Source organism: Diorhabda sublineata, chromosome X, assembly GCF_026230105.1.
Source record: "Diorhabda sublineata isolate icDioSubl1.1 chromosome X, icDioSubl1.1, whole genome shotgun sequence".
NCBI lineage: Eukaryota > Metazoa > Arthropoda > Insecta > Coleoptera > Chrysomelidae > Diorhabda > Diorhabda sublineata.
Genome location: NC_079485.1, coordinates 25,793,764 through 25,816,841, shown reverse-complemented (window position 1 = coordinate 25,816,841; position 23,078 = coordinate 25,793,764). Strand labels below are relative to the sequence as shown.

Here is a 23,078-nt window from a genome sequence, read left to right as displayed (position 1 = left end):
TTATCGATTGCTTCAATAGACTTTTATTTTCGTTGTGAATTCCAAGTAAAAAATAAAATTATTGAGAAATACAAATTATTTATTTCAGTGATAAATCAATATGGTGCAACAAAAAGTAATTGAATTTGAAACGGTGTCTAAAAATTTCTAGAGTAATAATAGTTTATAGTTCCTATCTAAACGTTTTATTACGAAGTTCTATATTGATTATTAGTACGGTTTATTGAGAAAAAATTAGAAATGTATGTATTGAGAACATACACAGAAATATATTTTCCCAAATTTTTAGAAAATGGTCGAAAGCCCGACACACTATAATGTAAATGTTACGTAGACTCTCTTGATATTGTCATGAAGATGAATAGCATTGCAAATAAATAACAGAATCTGGAAATTTCAAAAACTGAGAGCCTAAGTATGAAATGAAGTAAATAAGAGATTTCAAAAAAGGGAGGGAAAAATGGGTATCAAAAGAACTAGATGTGCAATAAAAATCCAATATAAGAGAAGGTAAAAGAAAATGATAATAAAATATTTTTGAAACTGTGAGGAAAATATGGTTTTACCGCAAAACATATAGGAGCGAGTGTTGTTATTAGATTGGCTTTCTATTGCTTTCCTTGGAACCTCAAGATTCCAAGCAAGTGGACGACCTGAGCGCGAACGATCCACAACCGTCAAATGGCCATTTTAGAACGATTAAACAAACGTTGTGTCATTTATTCATTAACTGTTTCTTTCACCTCTAATTTCACATATTTTTCTGACTGCCACGACTGCTTAAAAATTTTGTTTCCAGTAATGTCTTAACAATATACGAATTTCATTTTATCACACTTCAAACTATTTATTATAAAAACGTACTGCGTCATCAATAAACAAAGATAGCATGATTTGAAGGAAGTGAAGCAATTACACTCTTCATATAATTACAGACTAATCTCAACATGTTTAAATTAAGGAGTAGGAATTTTCACATTACTTATGAGACACCCTCTATATATTTGTGAAGATCACTTTGCTGTAAGTATAAAATGTTATATTTAACATAACTTTATATTAAATATTTTATAACCGTGTGAAAATGAAATTGCTGGCGCACTGATAGCCAAAACAAAAAGAATTGAATAATTTTAATCGAGCTGCTGCAGATGTTTACTATTTAGTGACGTCACTCGCAGCTGATTGGTACACCGTTTGTTTCTGATCACATGCCAAAATGTTAAAATTTATTTTATTGATTATTATCATTTTTAACAAATGAGTTGGGAATTTTTGAAATTTTAATCGATGAATACAAATCAAATAAATTTATTTTTCACCATTTCAAATACCCTATTGGATAACGCTGAAACCTACTCACAAATATCAATTATCTTCATGACGTCACACCGTACATGGGGTTGTAGTCAATTTAAGAAAATAATTACAGTGAAATAGCTACAAAGAATGATATAGTTGGAAGGAGTGGTTAAATCTGAGGACAGTTGGCAAGTGAGTGGAATGCTATGAATAATTTTTAATCTAAGTAGTCACGAAATGTACTAAATGAAATATACAAAGGTTTTAACCTTTAATGAACATATTGCAAGTGAGATGAACTATTTTGAATCTCTGTAATAAAATAAGTTTCAAAACGACAAGAGAATGGATTCAGGACGATATAGTCTTAGGGAATGCAAAACTTTAAAAAGAAATTCGGGAGCACTTTTTATATAATTAGTTTTAACATGGATTGATCAATTGTATAGGGCATAAAAGATTATTACTCCGATTATTTATAGATAATACAATGGTATTAAATTGAATTTTGTTAAGAATACTCGTTTTTGGTACTTGAAACATTAAATTGCTATTGGCCACTAACAAGTTCTTATTCCATTCATTGTTCCGATGACAATTAAAGCTTATACCAGATTTTGGTTGATGCAGTATTTAAGTTAGTTTTTACTATTTTCTATGGCATTTCAAGGTATCAACCTTTCATCAATTCTAATAAAACATGGATATTTACATCGCATTCAGATATGAGACAAGACAATCTCTTCTTGAGAAAATATTACTACGAACAAATAGATTTATGAGTTTTACGGAGCAAAATGTGGTGATTGTAATACTCCAATTTAATGTCGAGGTCCTTTCGTGATCGATATAACAAATTATGATGATAATAAGTTTGGATTTCATTTACCGGAATAATATACCGATTTTGTGGTTTCATTACATGATAAAGTTACTCACCTTTATAATTTCTTGTTGTGTCTGTTGTAGATTTCTTGGTTGTCCCCTAGATGTCACTACTGCAGCGGGTTGGACTGGTGGGGGAGGAGGGGGTGGTGGAGAATATCTCGTCCGAGAATCTTCTCGTACTCTTTCCCTCACCCTTTCTTTACTCCTTCCTGTTGGATTGTATGATGTGTAAGTCGGTGGTGATCCCGATACTGATACTGATGCGTCCACACCATCGCAACCAACGTTTCTTGGCCAGTCGCAAGTTTGCAGTTCATGACTGAAAATTGAAACAAATGAAATCATAGATATCTTACGAAGAAGAATATAATGGGTGTCACAAAATTAACGCAAGATCTGAATTAAATAGAAAACACAGTTTTCCGTTTTTTTTTGTAATTGTTTTATTGAATCATGAAGTACATGGAATAGAGTTATTTATGGAATAACAAAGCGAATAAATGACCTCCATGGTTTCGCATACACAAACGCGCTCGTTTCTATTACCATTCACTATAAATGTTGATGCAACCCTTAATCTTCTACTTTCCTGCACACGTGGTTGTAAGCTTGTTGACGTAGACTTGTGATTTTGAATAACCCCATAAAAAGAAATCTAATGGTGTTAAATTCAACAATCTAAAGGTCCAATTCCTTTTACTTTAATGAGATATTACACGACCTGGAAATATCTCATGCAGTAATTAAAGTGTTTCAAGTGATGTATAGCATGTGGCACTGTCTTGACCAGCCTCATTTTCTAAATATATGGTGTAATTATGCCTCCAGCCCAAAATGTACACCAAACAGTGACACTAGGTGGATGCATTTGTTTATCGATAATTACATGTGGGTTCTACAAATCCGGCAATTTTGGTGATTGACAAATCCACGAAGGTGAAAATGTGTTTCGTCGCTTAAGGTGATTTTGTTAGAAAAATTAGCATCCATTTGTTGATACTTAATGGTCCATTAATCAAACTCTCTTCGCTGTGCATGGTCATTAGATGATGATTAGGACGCAGATATTTAGTGAGTATACGCTGTAGAGATCTTGAAATTTGCAATTCGAAAGAAAACATTTAATCGACTTGTTTTTTGAAGACAAGTGTGTTTGGCATCTCCAACGGATACTGTTTTTTTGATTTTTTCATTAATTTCTTCACAGTTGACGAAATTAAAACACCATTGCAACCATATTTTGTATGAAATTTTAGAACCGTGCCTGACAAACTTTTATTATTTTTGAAATATTGTTCAATAATGAAAAAACGATTTTTTATCATGTAACATTGCATTAACCCAAAACTCACAGCTGTCGATTCGTTTTTTTAGGATTGTCAACACTGCATAAATGGCTGCAAATTTAAATATTGCATTAATTTTAGGACACCCTATATAAGTTATGATTTTAATATAGAGGAGTTGCTTAATATTATGAAAAGTAATTTGGTGTATGTTATTGATAGCATTTGCAAGACTTAAGGATATACTTTATTAAGACTGCCTCTCGTATTATTGTTTGTTTAATCATAAAAAAATGGTTAAGAGTATGTATATATCTTTAATGATCACTCGTAATACCAATAATTAATCTTTTTTCATATTGTTTTTTTGTAATATTTAGTATAGATTAATGTAAAAGGTTATATCATAGAAAAAAAAATATACGTACGAAACTAATGCTTAATAAATAATGTTTAATAAACTGCTGCGAGGAGGGTTTAAAGCAATGAAGTGATAATTTACAGTCGCTTTATTTATTGGATATTATACGTCAAATGAAATAATAATGCCAATAATTCAAATTTCTCCAACAAAGCTTGTTTATAGCAAAAAATACATTTAAATTCAGTTATTATGTAAAAACTCCACAAAACGAGTCGCGAAGAAAAAAATAATATAATAAAATAATTGACAAAGTATTTTATTTTCATAGAATCTCAATATAAAAATTCTACTGTAAAATTTTTGTCCATTATTATATAGGGACGCGGCAGAAAAAAATAGATTTGTGGTTTGAAACAGCTACAAACCTTAACGAATCAAGGCAAAAATAATCCAACGTTGCGATAGAAATCTAGCTAGGAAATATAAGAATATCTCAGTGAGACAGTGTAATGGTAGTGTGTTCAGTAAGTTTCCAGAAATTCCAACGTACGATCTACTTTGTTTTTTCATTATGTCAAATTATTTTCAACATTTTTTGACAAATAATTTCTTCAATTCAATAAATTATCATTAAAAAATTCTTATTTTGGTGGATTCATGTTCACGATTAGGTATTTATCCATTTAGATTCTAATTAGAAGAGTATTCCTTAAGTTGCCTAGGAATCTAGTGGATTCTGAGAAAATATTTACATGGAAATGCTTATATTTCGTACACTTTTTTCCATGAATAGGAATTAAAAATTATCATTTTAACTTTTGATTTGATTTTTTCGAAGAAATATATATAGAATAAATAAAAAATTTGTCCAATTTTCAAATATTGCAACATGAAATTTTCAAACGCGTCTAACGATTGTTTATGAACTACACATAATAAACTAAACGGCTTCTTTTACAGTAAACGGTAATTTTAATTCTTAAAACGTACCATAAATTACTGACAATCAGATACAAAAAATTAGTACAAGGTTTATTTTAATTATAAAAAAATGTGCGAAGGAAAGTGAAAACTGTTCTTAATTTTTTATTACAAATTTTAACGAAATATAATACATTCCGAAGGTATTTGCTAACCTCGATGACCTTCTAAGCCACAAAAAAGAAATTACATTGTTCACTTTTGAAATTGATTCAGTTAATAATTTAGATTGAAACCTAGAAGAGTTGACTATCCAAGCAATAACCCATGATTTCTTTAATTTTGGGACTTCGGTATTATACACAAAGTTGTTCTATGTTTGTGAAATTAACCATTGATGATGTTACAGCAATAAATTGTCTTTGTCGTAGTTGAACAAATTAATTAAATTTAACGGATATATTGCAAAAAAGTAAGTTTTGTAAACGTTTAATCAGAAGAAGGAGTATTTCATCGTTTGTATTTTTTTCTAATAAACCGTGAACCACTAAACTAATCCAATTTTGATTGCAGCCTTGATTCTATTTCGAAGGTAACAATATTTTTTGTATGTTTTTTAGAATATTCTTTCAATATTTTTAATATTTGTTTCATTATAAGTTTGTTCACTATCTTGCCGCTACGTAAAGTTTATTTCATATATATTATACAGTGAACGAAAATTACGAAACAGGTTTATTATACAAGGGCTGCTACTTAAGTTTTTATAGTTGGCAACACTGATGAGAATATGTCAAATCTGATATTGCCACCTTAAAGCTTGACATTTTTAATGGTGAACGTACTCAGAGCATGTTATAAGATTGCTATTGAGTTGTTCACAGATACTTGAAACATTCATCTTGGTCAGAAAAACTCGTTTCGACTTTTGATGAAGAAGCACCATCTAGAGTCACCGTATTTCGCTGATTGTCCGAATTCAATCTTTGCTACGGAACGAATTTCGTAATGGTTGTCAAAAAATGGCTGTTTTGCCAAAAAACATCGATACTGTGCGTAAACTGATATTGCAATATCGTCATCATACATATGAACCCGAAAGTAAACAACAATCGACTGTATGGGTCTTTCAACTCGAGCCAATTCTAACAAAGGTTGTTCGCAAACGAAGCGCTTTGAAGCAAATTGTCACCTGTTTTTTCTGATAACTGGACATGTCATCACCGTTCTATTAGAGCAACGTAGAATGGTCATTGCTAAATAGCACAACAGCAATTATTTACCAGAAATGTTTGAAAAAATTAGGTAAACCAATCACAGAAAATCATTCTCCATCTAAGCTCTCACACATCAGTTCAAACAAAAAGGGATTTTGATTATCTATTTAGATTATTAAATCATAATATGGTATGTTTCTATAGTAATCACTTAAAAAATATATGACGTAAAGTGAGTTCCTGAAAACAACAAGTTTGTTTGTTGTCCTTTCCTATTGAAAAAAATGCTTGTTGCACGGTTAGTGTATAATATGCCATTCGGCTTGTTACATTTTTTGGAATATTCCTTTGTTCACGTATTGTGGCAAAGTAGTCACTTCGGATTTATTTATTCTAACTTTCGAGATTTCGAAGAAATCAATTTGTTATTGACCTCCCACTCCATTCGAGAATTTCAATATAACCTATCAAAGTAAATTTTAGTAAATTTGTGGTGATTCTTTTTAGTCGCTGGTAAGTTTTTCTTTGCTTTTTTTTATTGTGCTCACAAAAATTTCAGTTATCTTTATGGATTGGAACATTTATGGAACAAAAGTAATTGTTTTGAACAAATTTTGTACAATAGTTTTCATATAAATTCGTATTTTCCATTTATTTGAGGAACAAAAGGAATATAACCAGTCTGGTTATATTTTGAAAATATTATTTCAGTTTTTTATATGCTAGAGCATAAGATCCTTTTTATTCGAATCTGTTCTTTCTACTCATTCGTTCTTCCGTAATTTCCATCTGTGTTCCCGCTTCCTTCCTCATTTTATTTTTTTCCCTCAGTTCTACAGCTACCAGGTTGGGAGTTTCAGCCACAAAGGATCCGGCCACCAGACTACAAATTCAACTCACTCCATCATCTGCGAATCCAGTTGAGGGCTGCAACCATCCCGGATTTCCATAGATAAGCCTCAGCCTTATCTTCAATATATAATATATCAGAGTTATTTTTAATTTATAAAAGCTTTTGTTTATTGTGCTCTTTTGGATACTCAGTTAATGTGAATTTATTATTTTTTCAATAAATTTATTTGTTGTTTGTTGCTTTTTTATTGTTCTTAGCAATAAATATTAATTTGGATAATCTTGTCTGGGGATAGTTTTTGATTGTTTCATTTTCATTTTTAATTTAATTTATAAGATGTTACCAACTTTTCCACCTTTTTTAATAATTTTTAACGTCGTTCGTTAATAAGCGGGTGGCGTCCAATTTAATATTAATTGTTCACTCAATATGAGTACCAGTTATTTATATACTTCAACTCAGGTCGACTTTCTAAGCAAGGAGATGAAATCTTAACAATAAGATGAACAATTTGTTTAATGCAAAAAATCAAGACAGAAACGTGGGCTACTGTATATAATAAACTTGATATTGTTTCGAATTTACAAGGTAGTAGTTTAAAATAAACTAATGTAGATACTGGAGTTTTGAAACGCCGGTATTACGTATTCCAATAAAAGCAAAATATGATGCCTTCAAAAGTCAGTATTAGGGCCTGATCGAAGGAATAAGTAACCACAACTCACACTTCATTAATTCAAATATTTTTCCGATGAAGCTACATATATGTTACATTAAATCGTAAAAATGGTTGATGAATGTTATCATTTGAGCTGAATATATTGAAGTACGGAAAAATACTTCAACTCAAGCACTGAAATATTCTTTACTCATATTATTAGTAGATTTCGTGAGAAGAATTTCTACTACAATGCAAATATTCTTCAGCTTCAAGTTTTTTTTTGGTTTATTTGTGTTTATTTGACTCATATTTCATTCCTACCTGTACATAAGGCCTCCTGTACATGATTCCAAAAGAGCTCCACCAAATACGCAAACATAGTACTGCGTGCAGTCACTAGGATGTGGATAGTAACCAAATTCTTCTGGACAATCAAAATTCACTCCAGTTTTTACGCTTGTGGCAATTGCGGCATTTCTGAATTTTCTTTCGGTTGAAATGGTACCTGAAACAAAAATTAGAGCGATACATTAATTTATAGTTCAGATTTTAGTTAGAAAGTTAGGCTGCATACATAGGTCTTGTTATTTGAAAAAAAAAAGACATACACGATGGCTTGAACCTTTTAACGTCGCTAGTAATGTCGTCGACATCCTGATTATTTGTGATGCTTATAGTATTGAGATGGCGTATTTGATGACCATGCACCATTAGTAGACGAGTGGTAGATCCACAGCTGTGCGTGCCGACTACAGAGAGATATAATAGCGAGACTTATAGTTACGAAGCTAAGACAAGAATGGGTTCTGGGCTTATTAGGGGTTTTGTTAATCCTAATTTGACAAGTGGATAAGCCTTGTCAATGTCCTTGTTGTTTAAATGACCGCACACTCAAAAGATCTTCCCTCACAACTATAGAGCCCATCGTTTCAGGCTTTACGGCTCTGATAGCAGCCCTGTTCGAGAATATTGAGAAAAACTATTAATTTCTGTTTCCATCCCTGTTAGAAATTAGAATTTTTATTTTTCAAACGATAATTTTGTTTCATAATACACCGAAAGGTGTTATATCAACTTAGTCATTAAAAACAAAGGGAGCTAATTGATTTTCGGTGTTTGACAATAATCTGAAAAATTTTCTATATACTGTTTACATATTGATATATTGAATATCTAATTATGCAAATCCATATACATTTCAACATTGATAATGATCGTGTGAATGTAATTTACAACATTGCTATGATTTTTTCTCTTACATACAAACATAAACTAGTGAATGAATGTATTGATTCGCAGTTTGAATGTTAGAAAAAATCATACACGAACGCTTTGAATTGAAGCGCCCTTCGTTATACATTCAAACACGATTCTAGTGACCGTTTCTGTAACCTACGAGGTCAAAATGAGATTAGGTGTGACTGAAAATGACCTTCTACAGTCACTTACACGTATTGTTCACCACTATGTATTTCAAATCGTGAATTTCCTTAAAGCCTAGGGGTATTGTTTGTAACAATTCTTTCATAATACATTTAATATATTTTAATAACTAATATATTCAACCTACCGACCTTTACCTAATGCTCAAATAATTATATCAGTATTGCAGTTCCAGATTAATAATAATAAAGGAGAAGTTTATTATTGTGAAAGTGAACCATTGTCAATAACTGAAAGTATTTTTATGAATTCAGTTATTAATATATTAGATGAAAATGCAAATATTGAGACTTGAAGTCTTTATTAAAATATCACAGAACTTGAAGTTATTTTGTTATAGTTACAATGATTGCATTAAATTCGCCTTTTACGTCGTTGAAAAAATCATTGATAACTCTATGTTATTAGAATTGTAAAAATTTTCATAAATTTTCACTGATATTGAACTCTACTCGTTGATTAAATTATAAACTGAATGTTTATTTACATTGTTGTGGACAATTTATTGAAATGGGAGTTACATATTGCCGCCTTATCTGAAAAATTAAGTACCTCCTGTTTTGCGCTGAGATCAGTTTCCAAAGAACTGAATTTATCCATCTCCAACAGGCTATTATGCCCTTGAGTCGCATCTCCGATATGCCCTAGAGTACGTGTGGTGCGACTCAATTTGAGCGAATATTCAAACAGCAGGGCTCACTGCAGGGACTTCTTTAAAAGATTAAAAATTCTGACTCTTCCTTTCTTATTAATCTTTGAATCAATTTGCCTAATTCGTAAGTACGCTTCTCCAATTTAAGAAAGAACGTTGCACTTAGGAACGCGGAGCACCACTTTTACCTACCTACTCCTCGTTCAGAATTAGTTAAGGGCTCAATATTTTACAATGCAAAAAAATGCACAATCACTTGCCAATTGAAATAAAATCGATATCATCTTTCCCCGTTTACCGCAATAACTTGTGGGCATATTTACTGAAAAGTGCATTCTACTTGACGACTTCTATTCTAATAATTAATTCTGGGCATACTGCATACTAGTTTAATTTTTGCTATGGACTTATATACAACTTATATACTAATTATTATCTATAATTTTGTGTTTTTTTTTCTGTATAATCAAATTTTATTTTATTTGTTTTATCTTAATTTAGTTATTTTTAGGTTTGTTTTTTAGTTTTTACAAGCTTTTGTCTACAATTTTTTGACAATAAAGCATTTTTCTCTCTCTCATCATAGCTGACATTTGTGGTTAAACGTTGTTAATTAAAATTTTGGAAAACATCCGGAATGTTTTAATTGTTGTAGATTAGAAACAAAATTACATTTTACAACGACCAGTGAATATTTGAATATCAATAGTCGATAGAATTTTTGACAGTTAGACATCAAAAAGTTCCATTGTATACCAAAAAGAAATTTATTGAATTCAATGGGAAAGAAAGATATCTAGCTAAAATGGATCGTTATTATGGAGCAGAATATTAGAAATAAAAAAATACCATTTTAATTTGGTGTGAACAAGATGCTTAAGTTCCTCAAAATTCAAATAAAATCTAAGCGCAAGATTGCTAATTGACTCACAAACAAACAATGGAGGAAAGTGGAGAAAATAATGTAATAAATAATAAAAATAATAATAATAATAATAATAATAATAATAATAATAATAATAATAATAATAATAATAATAATAATAATAATAATAATAATAATAATAGTGTTAAGGGACTTTTGGATCTTTTAGTCATTAAGAATTTAGATGACATGCCTCTTAACCTTAACCGTTGGATAGCAGACAGGTGTTTTCGTTATTATTAGAAAATATCCTCTGATTTTTTGTGTTCAAGTTGTTCTACCTGCCATTCATACCCTACTACATAAGGGTAAAAGTAAATCTCTGCCGTTTAATGAACAGTGAACAATTAACATTGAAGTGAAAGTTAAGTGCCGTCCGTAGTACGTACAGTGTCCAATGAAAAGCGACTAAGAGGTTCGTGTAAGAAGTGCAAATCGAGATCATAGAACCATACAAAATCGTGTGAAAAGTGTTTTTTATGGTAAACACTTCAAAATAATACGCGAAGTTTGTTTGTATGCCATGGAAGGTGTTTGCATGCATTTTATATTTTTTTATCTATAAATAAAGAATTTCATAGTATCCTACTGTCACTTTATTCAATTATGTCAATAGGAGTTCAAATAATACGTATAATCAAGTGATCATCAAATTGATCATATTTTTATTTGTATTGAATAAATTCCTCTATTTTCGTGACTTTATAATTATCGATGACAATAGTGAGAATTCAATTAAATCATTTAGGAGTAGTCTAGATTCTTTTGAAAAATTTAGAATCACTTCCATGTCAATTTAATAAGAATGATAATAGATTTTGAAATTAAAAAAATTGGCGAGTGCGCTGGGCGACTGCAGCAGTATTGTAATTAAATTCAAAAAGATTAAATTTACCAGCCAAACTCCTAATTATCCAACATGAGAATTTAGGTAGAAAAATATTATGCAGTATTTTATTTCAAATTGATTACTTTCTTTCATGCATAATACGGAAAATGTGTAGAGAGGGATTAGGTGATTAATATATCTAATAATGAATAAGGGAGATAAAAGTATGTAAAAATTATAGAGGGAAATCACTTCTGGATGTGGAGGAACAAGTTTTGGGTAGAGTTGTAAGAAACAGCCGAATGACTACGAAAGAAATATAGTGGGATAATCTTCCCTTAAGACGATAGTGTATAAAAGCTATGAGCGAAATCTATGCCTATATGCTATATTTATAGATTCTAAGCAGACTAATAACATAATAGATACAATGAAATTGCCTTCTTACTAGGAATTACAAACGAAAAATGTAAAACTAGTCAAGATGACACTAGACAACTCACACATCTGGTGTTAACAAAAATTTGTTCGAAAAAGTAAAATACAAACAACAGAGCAAATATAGAAATAGAAAGAGCATTCTGTAAACTAGAAAAGGCCATAAAAACTATGAACAAAACATAAATCGAGTATATAATGCTAAGATAGAATTTAGTTGTTAGAAAGGAAAATAGAGATTAAAGCGGAAGAAGGCAGACAATATAAGAAAAACAGTTTATGAATTCGAATACCTTAGTAACACGGGTAAATGAAAATAAAGAACCTACTGAAAGAGATACAAGAATATCGAAAGACAGAAAAGCCATGGGATCAATAAGTGAGTTAATAAGATCTAGAGCAGCAAAAATTAGAATATGTCTAGCGACAACACGAACAACAGTTACAAATAGAAGAAAAATATGAGGAATACAAATAAATGAAGGACTTTGGAAAAAAAGAAATGAGAACTGAAGAATTTGTGAGTTATATAAAAGATCAAAGAGTGAGAGGGTAGGGGCATACTAAAACGTACGAAAATAGAGAAGAGGAACTAAGTGAAAGAGGAAAATTAATGCTAAAGAAGGAATACAGTGTTGGAAGAGCAATGAGAAAAAAAATAGACAAATAAAAATATTTCTCTATTTTTTCATTAATTTCATGTTTTTCATTGTTGTTTGAGTATTTGATTAGTCTCACTAAAGTTTAAACGAATTTTTTCGTGTGATAAATTGACTAAATTGCATTTAAATTTATTATAGATCGTCTGATTGATAAGAGTGTTGCTACAACTGACATGACCTTTTTATTAACGTTCAATTTTCTTGTAATAGTTCAACAAAATCTAATCCAACCTTTAGATTTCATTCTTATACCAAGAATATATTTTTATTTATGTGCTCCTACATTTCGCTACCCACGGATTGATTAGGAAAATTGATTTTGGCATATATAACTCACCATTTACGCTATAATTTGTTTGACTTAACGAGAAAATACAATAGGCACCAATCTTTAGTTACAGCGGCATAATCGATGTATTTTATATAAGGAAAGGTCAGAGTTGATCTGTTGCATAATTTCACTCTAAAGATTCTTAATAATTTTGATCGATGAGCCGAGTATCTAGGAATTTTAAAACTTAAAAAATGTGTTTGATTTTGCAGTTATATAACTAATTTTTATCATTAGATTGGCACGTCATTTGAATTAGTATTTCAAAAAAAGTTTTATTGATTTCCTATATATTATTATAAGAGGCTGAAAACTTAATAATTATTTCGTTGAATTATTTAATCCATTGGAATTGAAACATAGACAAATATGATTTATTGTATTCCTCTGTTTTGTAATATTTAAATTATATGTTGTATGTAACAAGTCTTTATCATTCGCTAAAATATACAAAGGGGGAATGAAAAGTAAGGTCGCTTTCTCAAATTAAATTCTAGCGAATACATTTTTAGAAAGTATTTTTAATCAATAATGTGTTCAGCAGTATTTTGGTGTGTACTGTACATATTTTTAATGCTAAACCCAAGAAAATCAATTGGTTCTCAAATAATATATCTCGATATGGTCTCTTGGACATCATCCGAATTTCGAACGAAATTCAATGGAAATTCGACGGTGCGATATCGAGCGACTATGGTGAGTGAGGCAGTACCTCCTAGTCCAAGTTTATCTTGCATTGTCGTGTGGAAGAATAACATTTTTATATTGATAATCACAGCCTTTAAAAATGATTCATTCGATCTAATTGTTTGCAATCAAGTTCTGCTTTAACAATTTGTCCAGGTTTCGCTTGTATTCTCCTCTTTGGGAAGTAACAGGCTTCGCAATACTTCGTTGTAATTCATTTGGTAGTCCTTTGAGTTTTGGATTATCAATGAATGTTTTGCTTCCAACATTGGCATTGGAACGTTGGCAGTGGAAAGTTGATTTTTTTATCCACGTCATACTCAATATTGGCACGAAAAGTTGGAACCAACACTTGTTGTACAACCACACACACTTCTTCTCTTCTTGAATGTGAATGTTACGTGTTCTCTATCAAAATTCAAAGTTGCCAGTATCATTTATTTTTATTTTAAAAAAATTTATATCTGTTGTATGCTGTTGATCACTTTTATGGTACGTTTCCAGTTCTTTAGGTAAGTTTAAGTGACGTTCCAGCCTTCGTCTCAGCCAACATTGGAATGTTGGCACAAACGTTGGACGTATCGTGTATTTGCAGCAGTGCATCCAACCTTCCTTCCGATGTTCAGCCGTTCGCTTGAACGCAAATGTTGGTACAAACATTGGACGCATCGTATAGTACCAGCTTTAGTTTTTCAGAATCCGTAGTTTTTCACTTCAATCCTCTATAATAATTCAATTAGTGGGAATGTATGCAATTTGAAGAATGTTCAGTGACAGCAATTTTCTATCTTTAACTACATGTTTATTCAAGAAGAAATTTGTAATAACCTCTTTATATTTATCCTTTCAGCGAAAGGGAAAGTGAAATACACTTTCAATGTAACCGTATTTTTATTGTTAAGCATATCTGAGATACCAGTTTTATATGTATCAAGGTTGATACGAGATATGAAACAAGTTATAAAACGGTTCACAGATGTAACTATAATTCAAAATATCACGCGAACTTTGATATATATTCAATTTTAAATTTATGTAAAAGAAACAAGATGAATAGTTTCCTGAAATTTTCACTAAATATGGAGGTAATAAAGATGTAAAAACGAAAGTTTTTTCTAAAATCAATTAATAATGAGGTTGCTTGTCACGAAACTAAAAGTTAGTTACTAACTACCCTCATGTTATTACTCCAAATTTTTTCTAAATTTTCCAAAATATCAATCGAATATTCAAGACAAAAGTGAAAGTTTACCTGAACATGCTCATGATTAAGTGTATTAAATTATTGAAAAACAGAAGACCCTGACAATACATTCGACATAATCGATTACGTGACAGTAGGTAGTGCTTGGGAAAGAATCTTCAATTTCAAGGTTCACATAAACATGTATTGAGAAATAAGAGACGAGGTAATGTGAATAATATACGAGTGATCAAAACGCATTTTATTTTCTGGGTTACTCAAAATCAGATTTGTAATGACTATAGGAAACGAAAACAATGAAAAAATAATTAATAAAATGCAAAATATATGATATTTTTGGGTATATTCCTGTAAGCCGTGATATTATATTTTGTTTCTTTGCAGATCCAATGAATAATCTATTTTGAAAAGCATATAGACTTACTCATAGATTTGTACCCCACATAAAACTACCAAACGCCGATATCATTTGAAAAGCTAATCGGGAATCTTGGATTGGACCTTTTTACGTCACTAGATACACTAGGCTTGTTCAAGTATTTGATCTTCGCCCGTATGAATTTTGGGGATGATCCGATAATGTGTTCTGCAGTTTATTCTTCCTTCTTGAACCAGTGGTATTCCGGATTGTGCGTGATGCCCAAGCGTCTTAGATGACCGTTTCTGTTTAAAAGTCCAATCACCAGTTATATTTCGCGTCTATTTAAATTGAGCAGTTGATTGGTAAGAGAAACAGTAGTCCCCTATGTTCCGGTTGTCATACGCTAGGTATTTCCATTTATTTTTGCAGAATTCGATCTATAAGACTATTCAGAAATGTTATAGCTAGTTTAGATATGAAGAATAATTTTTCGGCTCATTTTTGAGTGAATCTGCCTCGTTATTGTACTTGTTTCCTGTGTGACAGGGTACCCAAAGAGCTGGGTTTTGCTGTCACATTCACCAGTTCTTGCACTCCAGCATGAGGTTAAAACACACAATTAAGGGTTTTATACCAGCTCTGCTGCCTGAGTAGATTTGTATCTTAATTATCGGTCACCCGAATATTTGAGCATGGAAGACGTGTGGTGATTGAAGGGTCGCTATGTGTTGTAGAAGAGTTTCCAATCAGTGGGAGCTTATTAAAACCATATCTTCAAATCACTGGTATATTCTCAACTTACTCATTTAATAATGCTCACACTATATTATATTTACTGACCTCTGACAACTCGTTGGACAGTGAGTACGCTAATAACAATATCACTTTCTACAACTACATGTGTGTTTCTCTATTTTGCTGATTCTTAAATATATTAATACTAATATTAATGATATTATTTATAAGGTGAACTTTATATGAATACAAGGTATAGTATATTACAATTTTTTTTGTAAAATTCTAATGGTACATTGTTTTGGATGAGTCAAAATGCACGTTTATTGATTTATTGTGGTCAAAAGTCAACGTTACTGCTTTTAAAGACTTCGTATATCAACCAACACCGACGGTAACATGCCTTAATTGTCACAGAAATACGGTGATTCGATGAATTCGTTGATTTTCACTTTCTAATCACCCTACTTTATAGTTGTTAATTGCAAATTTGATGACATTGATATTACGCGCATACTTTTCCAATTGATTCATCGAATGCCTTTTGTGTATGAAATTCTATTTGCAGTGCAAAATTTCAGATAATTTATATATATTGTTTTCTATTGGATCGATAAAATTAGAAGATACTTTGAATTTGAAAGTTAATCACAGATGATTGAGGGCAGTTAAGTAGCCATTTCTATATTTCTTCCATTATATGGGAATTTTGTGAGTTTTTTGGTTGGTAACTCTCCTTTGGACTAAGAGCAAGTAGTTTACTCAATAAAAATTTCGTTCGAAAGAGGATTCGAACCTCCAATCACTGTGTTGGAAATTAAGCACTTCGACAACCTTACCAACTACACCGTTATGGCTCGTACAAGTTTAAAGCACGTCAAACTAAAACATTGGAAATATATTTTTTTTAATAAGCTTGAAATCATAATGAATGGAAAATATTAGTATTATCGTAAAAAAAACGTGGGATGCTTTGTTCCATATTCCTCATGCATCGAGCGTCCGACGCTTTCCTCACAATAATACTAGTAGTTTTTATTCATCATAATTTTTAACTTTTCAGTTTAAAGCATATTTTTTATGTTATATTTATTAATAATAACAATGTTTTTCGAAGCTTTTTGCAACAACTTTTATTCAAACCCACAGCTTTTATAAGGTTTGTTCCAAACTGCAAATCTCGATTGTTCTTGGAACGGTTATCGGAAGAGTTTGAATGATGTTTTCTGCGCAATCTCCGGCTATGCATGGTTCTGGTAACAGCAAATGCTATCAGCCAAGTATCGAAAAGACCGTTCCTGAAACGATTCAGAAACGATACCTAAATCGGTTGGAACGCAAAACAAAATCGTTCGTATAACCGTAACTGTCTGGTTGAATACGTAATCTCTATTGCGCAGACTCGTTACCGTAACAAGGACGGTTTTTTGATGGGCTGGAACAAACCTATAGAGAATATTGGTATTCAAAATCAGTTGGTTGAATTTCTTATTATCTTTGAAATTCTTTACATCTCACCGTAGTATTTATTTCATTTCTTCTACTTTTTCAAGTGATGAAATCTTTGTATTGTACTGAAATTTTAAGAATAGTTGTATGAATCATGACTTAACCTCTAACCTATTTCTTGTTAGATGTATATTGTTAGCATATTAATAGATTATTCAACATATTTGTATTTGATGTAAATTACTAATTAAATTCATCACTCTCATTGCGTAATTATGCGTATAACTTCACAAGCGGAACAAGTTGTTTTGAAGTATTTAATTAAATAATTGATTATATAAGCATTTCAAATGATGAATTATCTGTTTTAGTAGGCAAATTTATGTGTAAAAATAGCATCATTCAATTTTGGTAGCTGGCAACTTAATTTTCTCATAATTTATTGTATAAACAAATCAAAAGAAATATCAATCAAATATATCTTGTTAAAAGATATTAATTTCCAATTATTTTGAATGTTTCGAATTAACAGGTACAAATAAAAGAAAACCGTTCTTGTATTGACCCTTTGTATTAATAGGAAGAAATTTTTGGAGATATAATAAAAATGCTTTTTCATTTGAAATCTAAAATACGACAGTGGCAGCTCGCGATAAAAAACTAGATGTTCTGCTTCCAATCAAAACTTATCTTCTAGAAGTTTCGTAGTCCTTCTAACTTAACCTATTTTATTAGGTCATGTTCTTGAAAGATGGATTGATTAAACAGTTGGTTCACAAGAAAAATATGAACAATCAAATATCAATTTACATCTTTACGAAGGATTTTTGTTGCATTAAAGATTAAAGAAAATTCGCAAGGTTTCAGTTTTCAAAAATATCGTGAACAATTTGAATAGAATTAACACTTCTAGTAACTTATCCGTTGAAAGATTGTTAAGTAAACTAAGAGATGCTTCGGGACTCGCTTATATTTGCATCTAATTTAGGCATAAAACTTAAAGTCGAAAAAATGTTCAGTACAAATACTCCACAAAATTCAATAGAATTAATAATTTTTGACAATGTGCACATTCCATCCTTGCGATAAGAACTAAGTATTTCAAAGGACAAGTAAGATTCTACAGTAAATTGAGGTGAAAATAAAGTAAGTTTCATTCTTCTTGTATATTATCGTATCAATTATTATCGTACTTTATTCCACACACACTGTTTGGTACAAATTATGTAATAAATATTTATCTAATCGGTAATCGGTAATTTTATACTTTCGCGGTCCCCTTGTTTTTTTGCTCTAGAATATCGAAAAATTTCGATTTTTTTAAAATCTTCGTTTTTACGGCGGATTTACGAGATAAATTATGGGAATAAAAAAATGGAAACTTATATTGGTTTCAGGGCTTCAAATGCTCATGAGAATGCATCCATATAATTGTTGATAACTTTTTTCCAAATAATTAAATGAAGTTTTCATATATTTTTTTCATAATCTACACAAAAAACGAAATAATTGAAATGAAAATTTATACAAAAATGTTGATTTATCACGTTTTTATAATTAAAAATAATAACAATTTCTCCTTAAAACGAACATTCTTAAAATCACTTATTGTAATCAAGTGTACAATATTAAAAATTAATTTCGAAAAATTGAAAATTTTCACCCTTAAAAAAATAATATCTTACTACTTAACCCTTTTTTTATTCTCATATTTTTTTATAAATTTGTATAAAAACGAAGATTCTTAAGAAATTCATCGAAATCGGATAATTGTTCGATTTTCTAGAGCCAAAAAACGAGGGGACCACGAAAGTATAAAATTATCCTAACTTTCCGTTAACTTGAATGTTATGTATGCTTACTTACTTCTGATAACAATACATTAATCGATTAAAAATTTTACGAATTCATTGACCAATTAGTGGTAATGAATTAAATTAATATTTTAAATAGAGAAATTTGTTCATGAATTCACCAATAGATGTTGAGAATAACAATTATAATTTCTATATAGATTACAATAGATGGCGCTATATATATTAACAATTCAAATACAAATTATATCATAATATTTTCTTTTAATACTTAATTATGATGGATTCTTGGAAATGACTATCACAAAAAAGTGCATAAATTGCAAGAAATGTATTACTTACAAGAACTGGATTAAAAGAAGCTAATGGGAAAAAACAAGTTGCGTTTTCGGACAAATCAAATGCTGGACAAGACATGACCAAACTGATATAGTGGTATCAGATCATACTTCAAACGGTCCACTGCTAGGCATAAGTTCTATCTTTTAGCAATTTGATTCTAGACGTAAGCAAATAGGTAATAGAACAAATATTCAGAATATTGATTACAAAATTTCACTAATACAATTACAAGACTAAAAAGTGAAAAATAATATTTTCAAAAACCTTTTTCAAAAACTACACTATACGTTGTTGAGAAGTACACTAAAAAGTAAGAAATAAGGTCAGGATAGGGTTTGTGGCACCAAGGTTGGTACGTATGGACACTTAAATTGACTCCTACCCTGTACTTGTTTTTTTATTTTTTAGTGCACATTTTAACCTTTATAAGGTTTTATTTTTAAAAAAAGTTTATATTATTTTACATAACGTATTAACTATGATTTATACGTAAGTTTTTCTCGTTAAATCAATTTAATTTACATGAAACTGTTGACGGAACAGTTAACCTAACAGATGACGATACAGAGGCAATGATTTCATTAAAGTCAAACGAAGCGAAAGGATTCTACTTAATGTTAACACCAGTTATATGAGCTATTGTGTTTGGAAGAAAGTGTTACAACGGTTAAGTTTCAAAGTCAAGGTCAGAGGGGTTTTATTTATATTTAGCACAGTTAGAGGATCTTTACTTTCCTCAGAATTAAAAAGTGAAAACAGAATCTCTGTGAACGAGTGATTAGGGCCATGATTATTATTCCAAAACTTCGCGTTCATAGAATAATAGGAAAGTTGTATATCAAGACAAAAAATTAACAATGTGTTGAGCCTTTCACTGTTTATTTAAAAAAGGTATCGATTATTATATTCGTATGCTTTGTTGTTTTTTTGGAAATCCGCGTGATAAATCTCAATTTGAATTTTCAGGTACTCTTATTTAAAAAGGACGGTTTTTTGTTCCTTATATCCTTTTTTAATAAAAAAAGTTAGCATTAGCCACAATAATTAATTTAAATAAGAACCATAATAGTTTCCATTTCTGATGAATATTTTTTGCACAAACACATACTTTTGAGGCTTTATAGCTAGCCTCTTACATTTTACATCCAGTTCATTATAAGGATGCTTGAATCGTGAGGGTAACGTTGGAATCATTGTGTATAGTTTTTATGTCGATTATTGTGAAAGTGGATAATAAAATTTTGAGTGAAATTAAATATTCTTTTTTTTTTAATTGACACATTCATGGAAACCAATTGCCACAATTTGTATTCGGATTCTGGATGTGGAGAAATTATCAACATTTCCATATACGATGACTGCGGTTACTTTTATTCTTAACGAAAGCTTGTTCATAAGCGAACGGTGAATAAATTTTAAAAATCAAGATAGAAGTATGAAAGTTTATCTTTTAGGTATTTACCATTGTATTTAATTGAAAGTAGACTATATTGATATCATATTACTATATATCTTAAATGTTTAGTTATTCTTATTCATAATCACTTTCACTCTCTGGGTCACTACTACTTTCATTCAAATTATAAATTATCAATAACTTATTGCACTGAACTTATTGATTCCAATTGAAGAATCCATTCGATTCTATGTTATAAATGATGTACATTCTACTCTACTCATTCCACATTCACTCAAACAAAGTCAACGGAAATGGATATTTCCAATGACATTATTTTTTCATAAAAATTCAACTGTCTGAGTGTGACGATGCTGTGACAGATTGCTGTAACTGTATGTTGATCTTTAAAATTTCACTCATTCTGTACTACAAAACTGCATACTTAAATTGTTTCACAAAACTTTGCCTTTTCACCATTGCTAGTGTTTGAGAATCTTCATGAATACACATACTGCTTTTCTGATTAGTATGTGGTAACAAGCTAGTGAAAATTATCATGTAGAATTGAATTTACTGCTGTGGATGCAACAAGTGTTGCCTCAATCGTTTGATAGGTGCATCTTGGGTCTCACCATCTCATTATTCGAAAATGGTAGTTGCAACCATTAAAAACTTTATTGTTAATTCAAAATATCTTTGGAATGTTATCTTTTCGGAAGGTATATCGTGTGAACGAATATTACCCTGTGATAGCAGTCAAAAGTGGTATTTAAAAATGCAGTATTGCTAGCTCCAACTCTTAAACTATTGGTGGTGTTTTTTTATTGATCTTTCAATTTTAAATACAAAATTTCATAGTGGAGTGATAGCTCAAAGTCCCAGCTTGATTACCCCATGGGGTTTAACTCTGTTCTAATTTGATTTTTAGCGCTCTTCAATGCTAATAAGGTAACTTCATCTACTGCAGTACATAGCAGCTGCTACAAGAATGCAACTCCAAATAAGTTCTATATATTTAAACTCGCAATAATACGGTGAGAATCATCATAGTGGCAATCCAATTTTTTTCACACACTTTTTGGTAATTTATGGGGAAGACAATTTTTGTTGTGTCCATGGCCCATAACAATCGAAAATGGTTCGTTTATTGAAAATTTTCCCAAGCCATTTCATATACTTCTTCTACCGCACTAGAACTTGCTGGGATGTATAGCTTTTGGTTTTTGGGAACAACCATCATTTTGAAATGTAGATAAACATAAATCTCTCTAAAAAATAATAATTATCACTTGTTAAGTGTTTGAGTTGCTTAAAAAATGCTATATTCAACTTGAAAGTGTGGAAGCCTAATTGTTAAATTTTTCTTGTCTTCTAAGAAATTATTTTTTTCAAGTATTCAAGAGTAACTACAGCCTGCGCAATATCAAGTAGTAGAAACTTTAGTTCCCTTTTAATCACTACTAAAATCAGGTGATTGTTCCAAAATTATAAAAATGTTTATATTTATATTATAATCTTCTCTAAAATTGGCCCTTCGTTGTTCTAAGGACAAAGAAATTCTTGTCCTCATTTTCTATACACTCTGTATACTTTTCTAAGTATCTATCAATGAAACAGCCATGCAATAGCTCCATTTCTCAAACAATCCCAAATAATTTCACAGATGGGAATAAATTTAGCATTTTAAGCAATTGTTTAGCAGTTTTATGATTGTGAGACGATGACTAGCGTTTGAAAACAATGAAAAAATTGAAAATTACATCATTTTCTTTATTTTACTCCATACCTGTAGATAATCATGGGTAAATTTAAATGGAGATCTAGTTTAATTCAGAATTATCTAACTCCCGCGCTCATTGGTAATACGACTAAATGTAACAGTGAAAGTAGTTGTTTTGTACTAGTTACCTGCAATATGCGACCTTGCAATTTATTGTATCCGGATAAGTTACAAGGAAAGATATTTTGTTGCTGCAATTATTAACTAACCTATTTTACTTGATAACCATATACTGGAAAAATTAGAGTGTTAAAATCATATGCGTGTGGTTGCAAAGTCAACCGTTACAATTTTGACATTATAATAATATTAAAATAGTTACGCAAAAACGAAGAAATTGTACAATATCAAGAAGTAGATAATGAATTTTTCGAAGCACCAAGAAGTCAATAAAATGATATAGTAATTATAGACCTTGACACGGATATAACAGGTGACTAGATCTAAAAACCAATACTGTAAAAGATAGTTTGGAGATATTTATTATACAGTTCATTATACTGAACACATTTACAGTTATAATTACTTACGTATC

General features: G+C 30.5%; 1 protein-coding gene across 4 annotated transcripts in view; it reads right to left on the bottom strand.

Moving 5' to 3' along the window:
- The window catches only part of LOC130451413 (uncharacterized), a 111,612-nt gene that overhangs the window by 34,506 nt on the left and 54,028 nt on the right, over positions 1 to 23,078 (bottom strand). For all 4 annotated transcript variants that reach the window (XM_056790409.1, XM_056790408.1, XM_056790411.1 and 1 more), the window contains exons 2-3: positions 7,814 to 7,997; positions 2,242 to 2,509 (exon numbers count right to left, since the gene is read on the bottom strand). In XM_056790409.1, the coding sequence (XP_056646387.1) occupies positions 2,242 to 2,509; positions 7,814 to 7,997 (452 nt within the window). The remainder of the gene's footprint in view (positions 1 to 2,241; positions 2,510 to 7,813; positions 7,998 to 23,078) is intronic.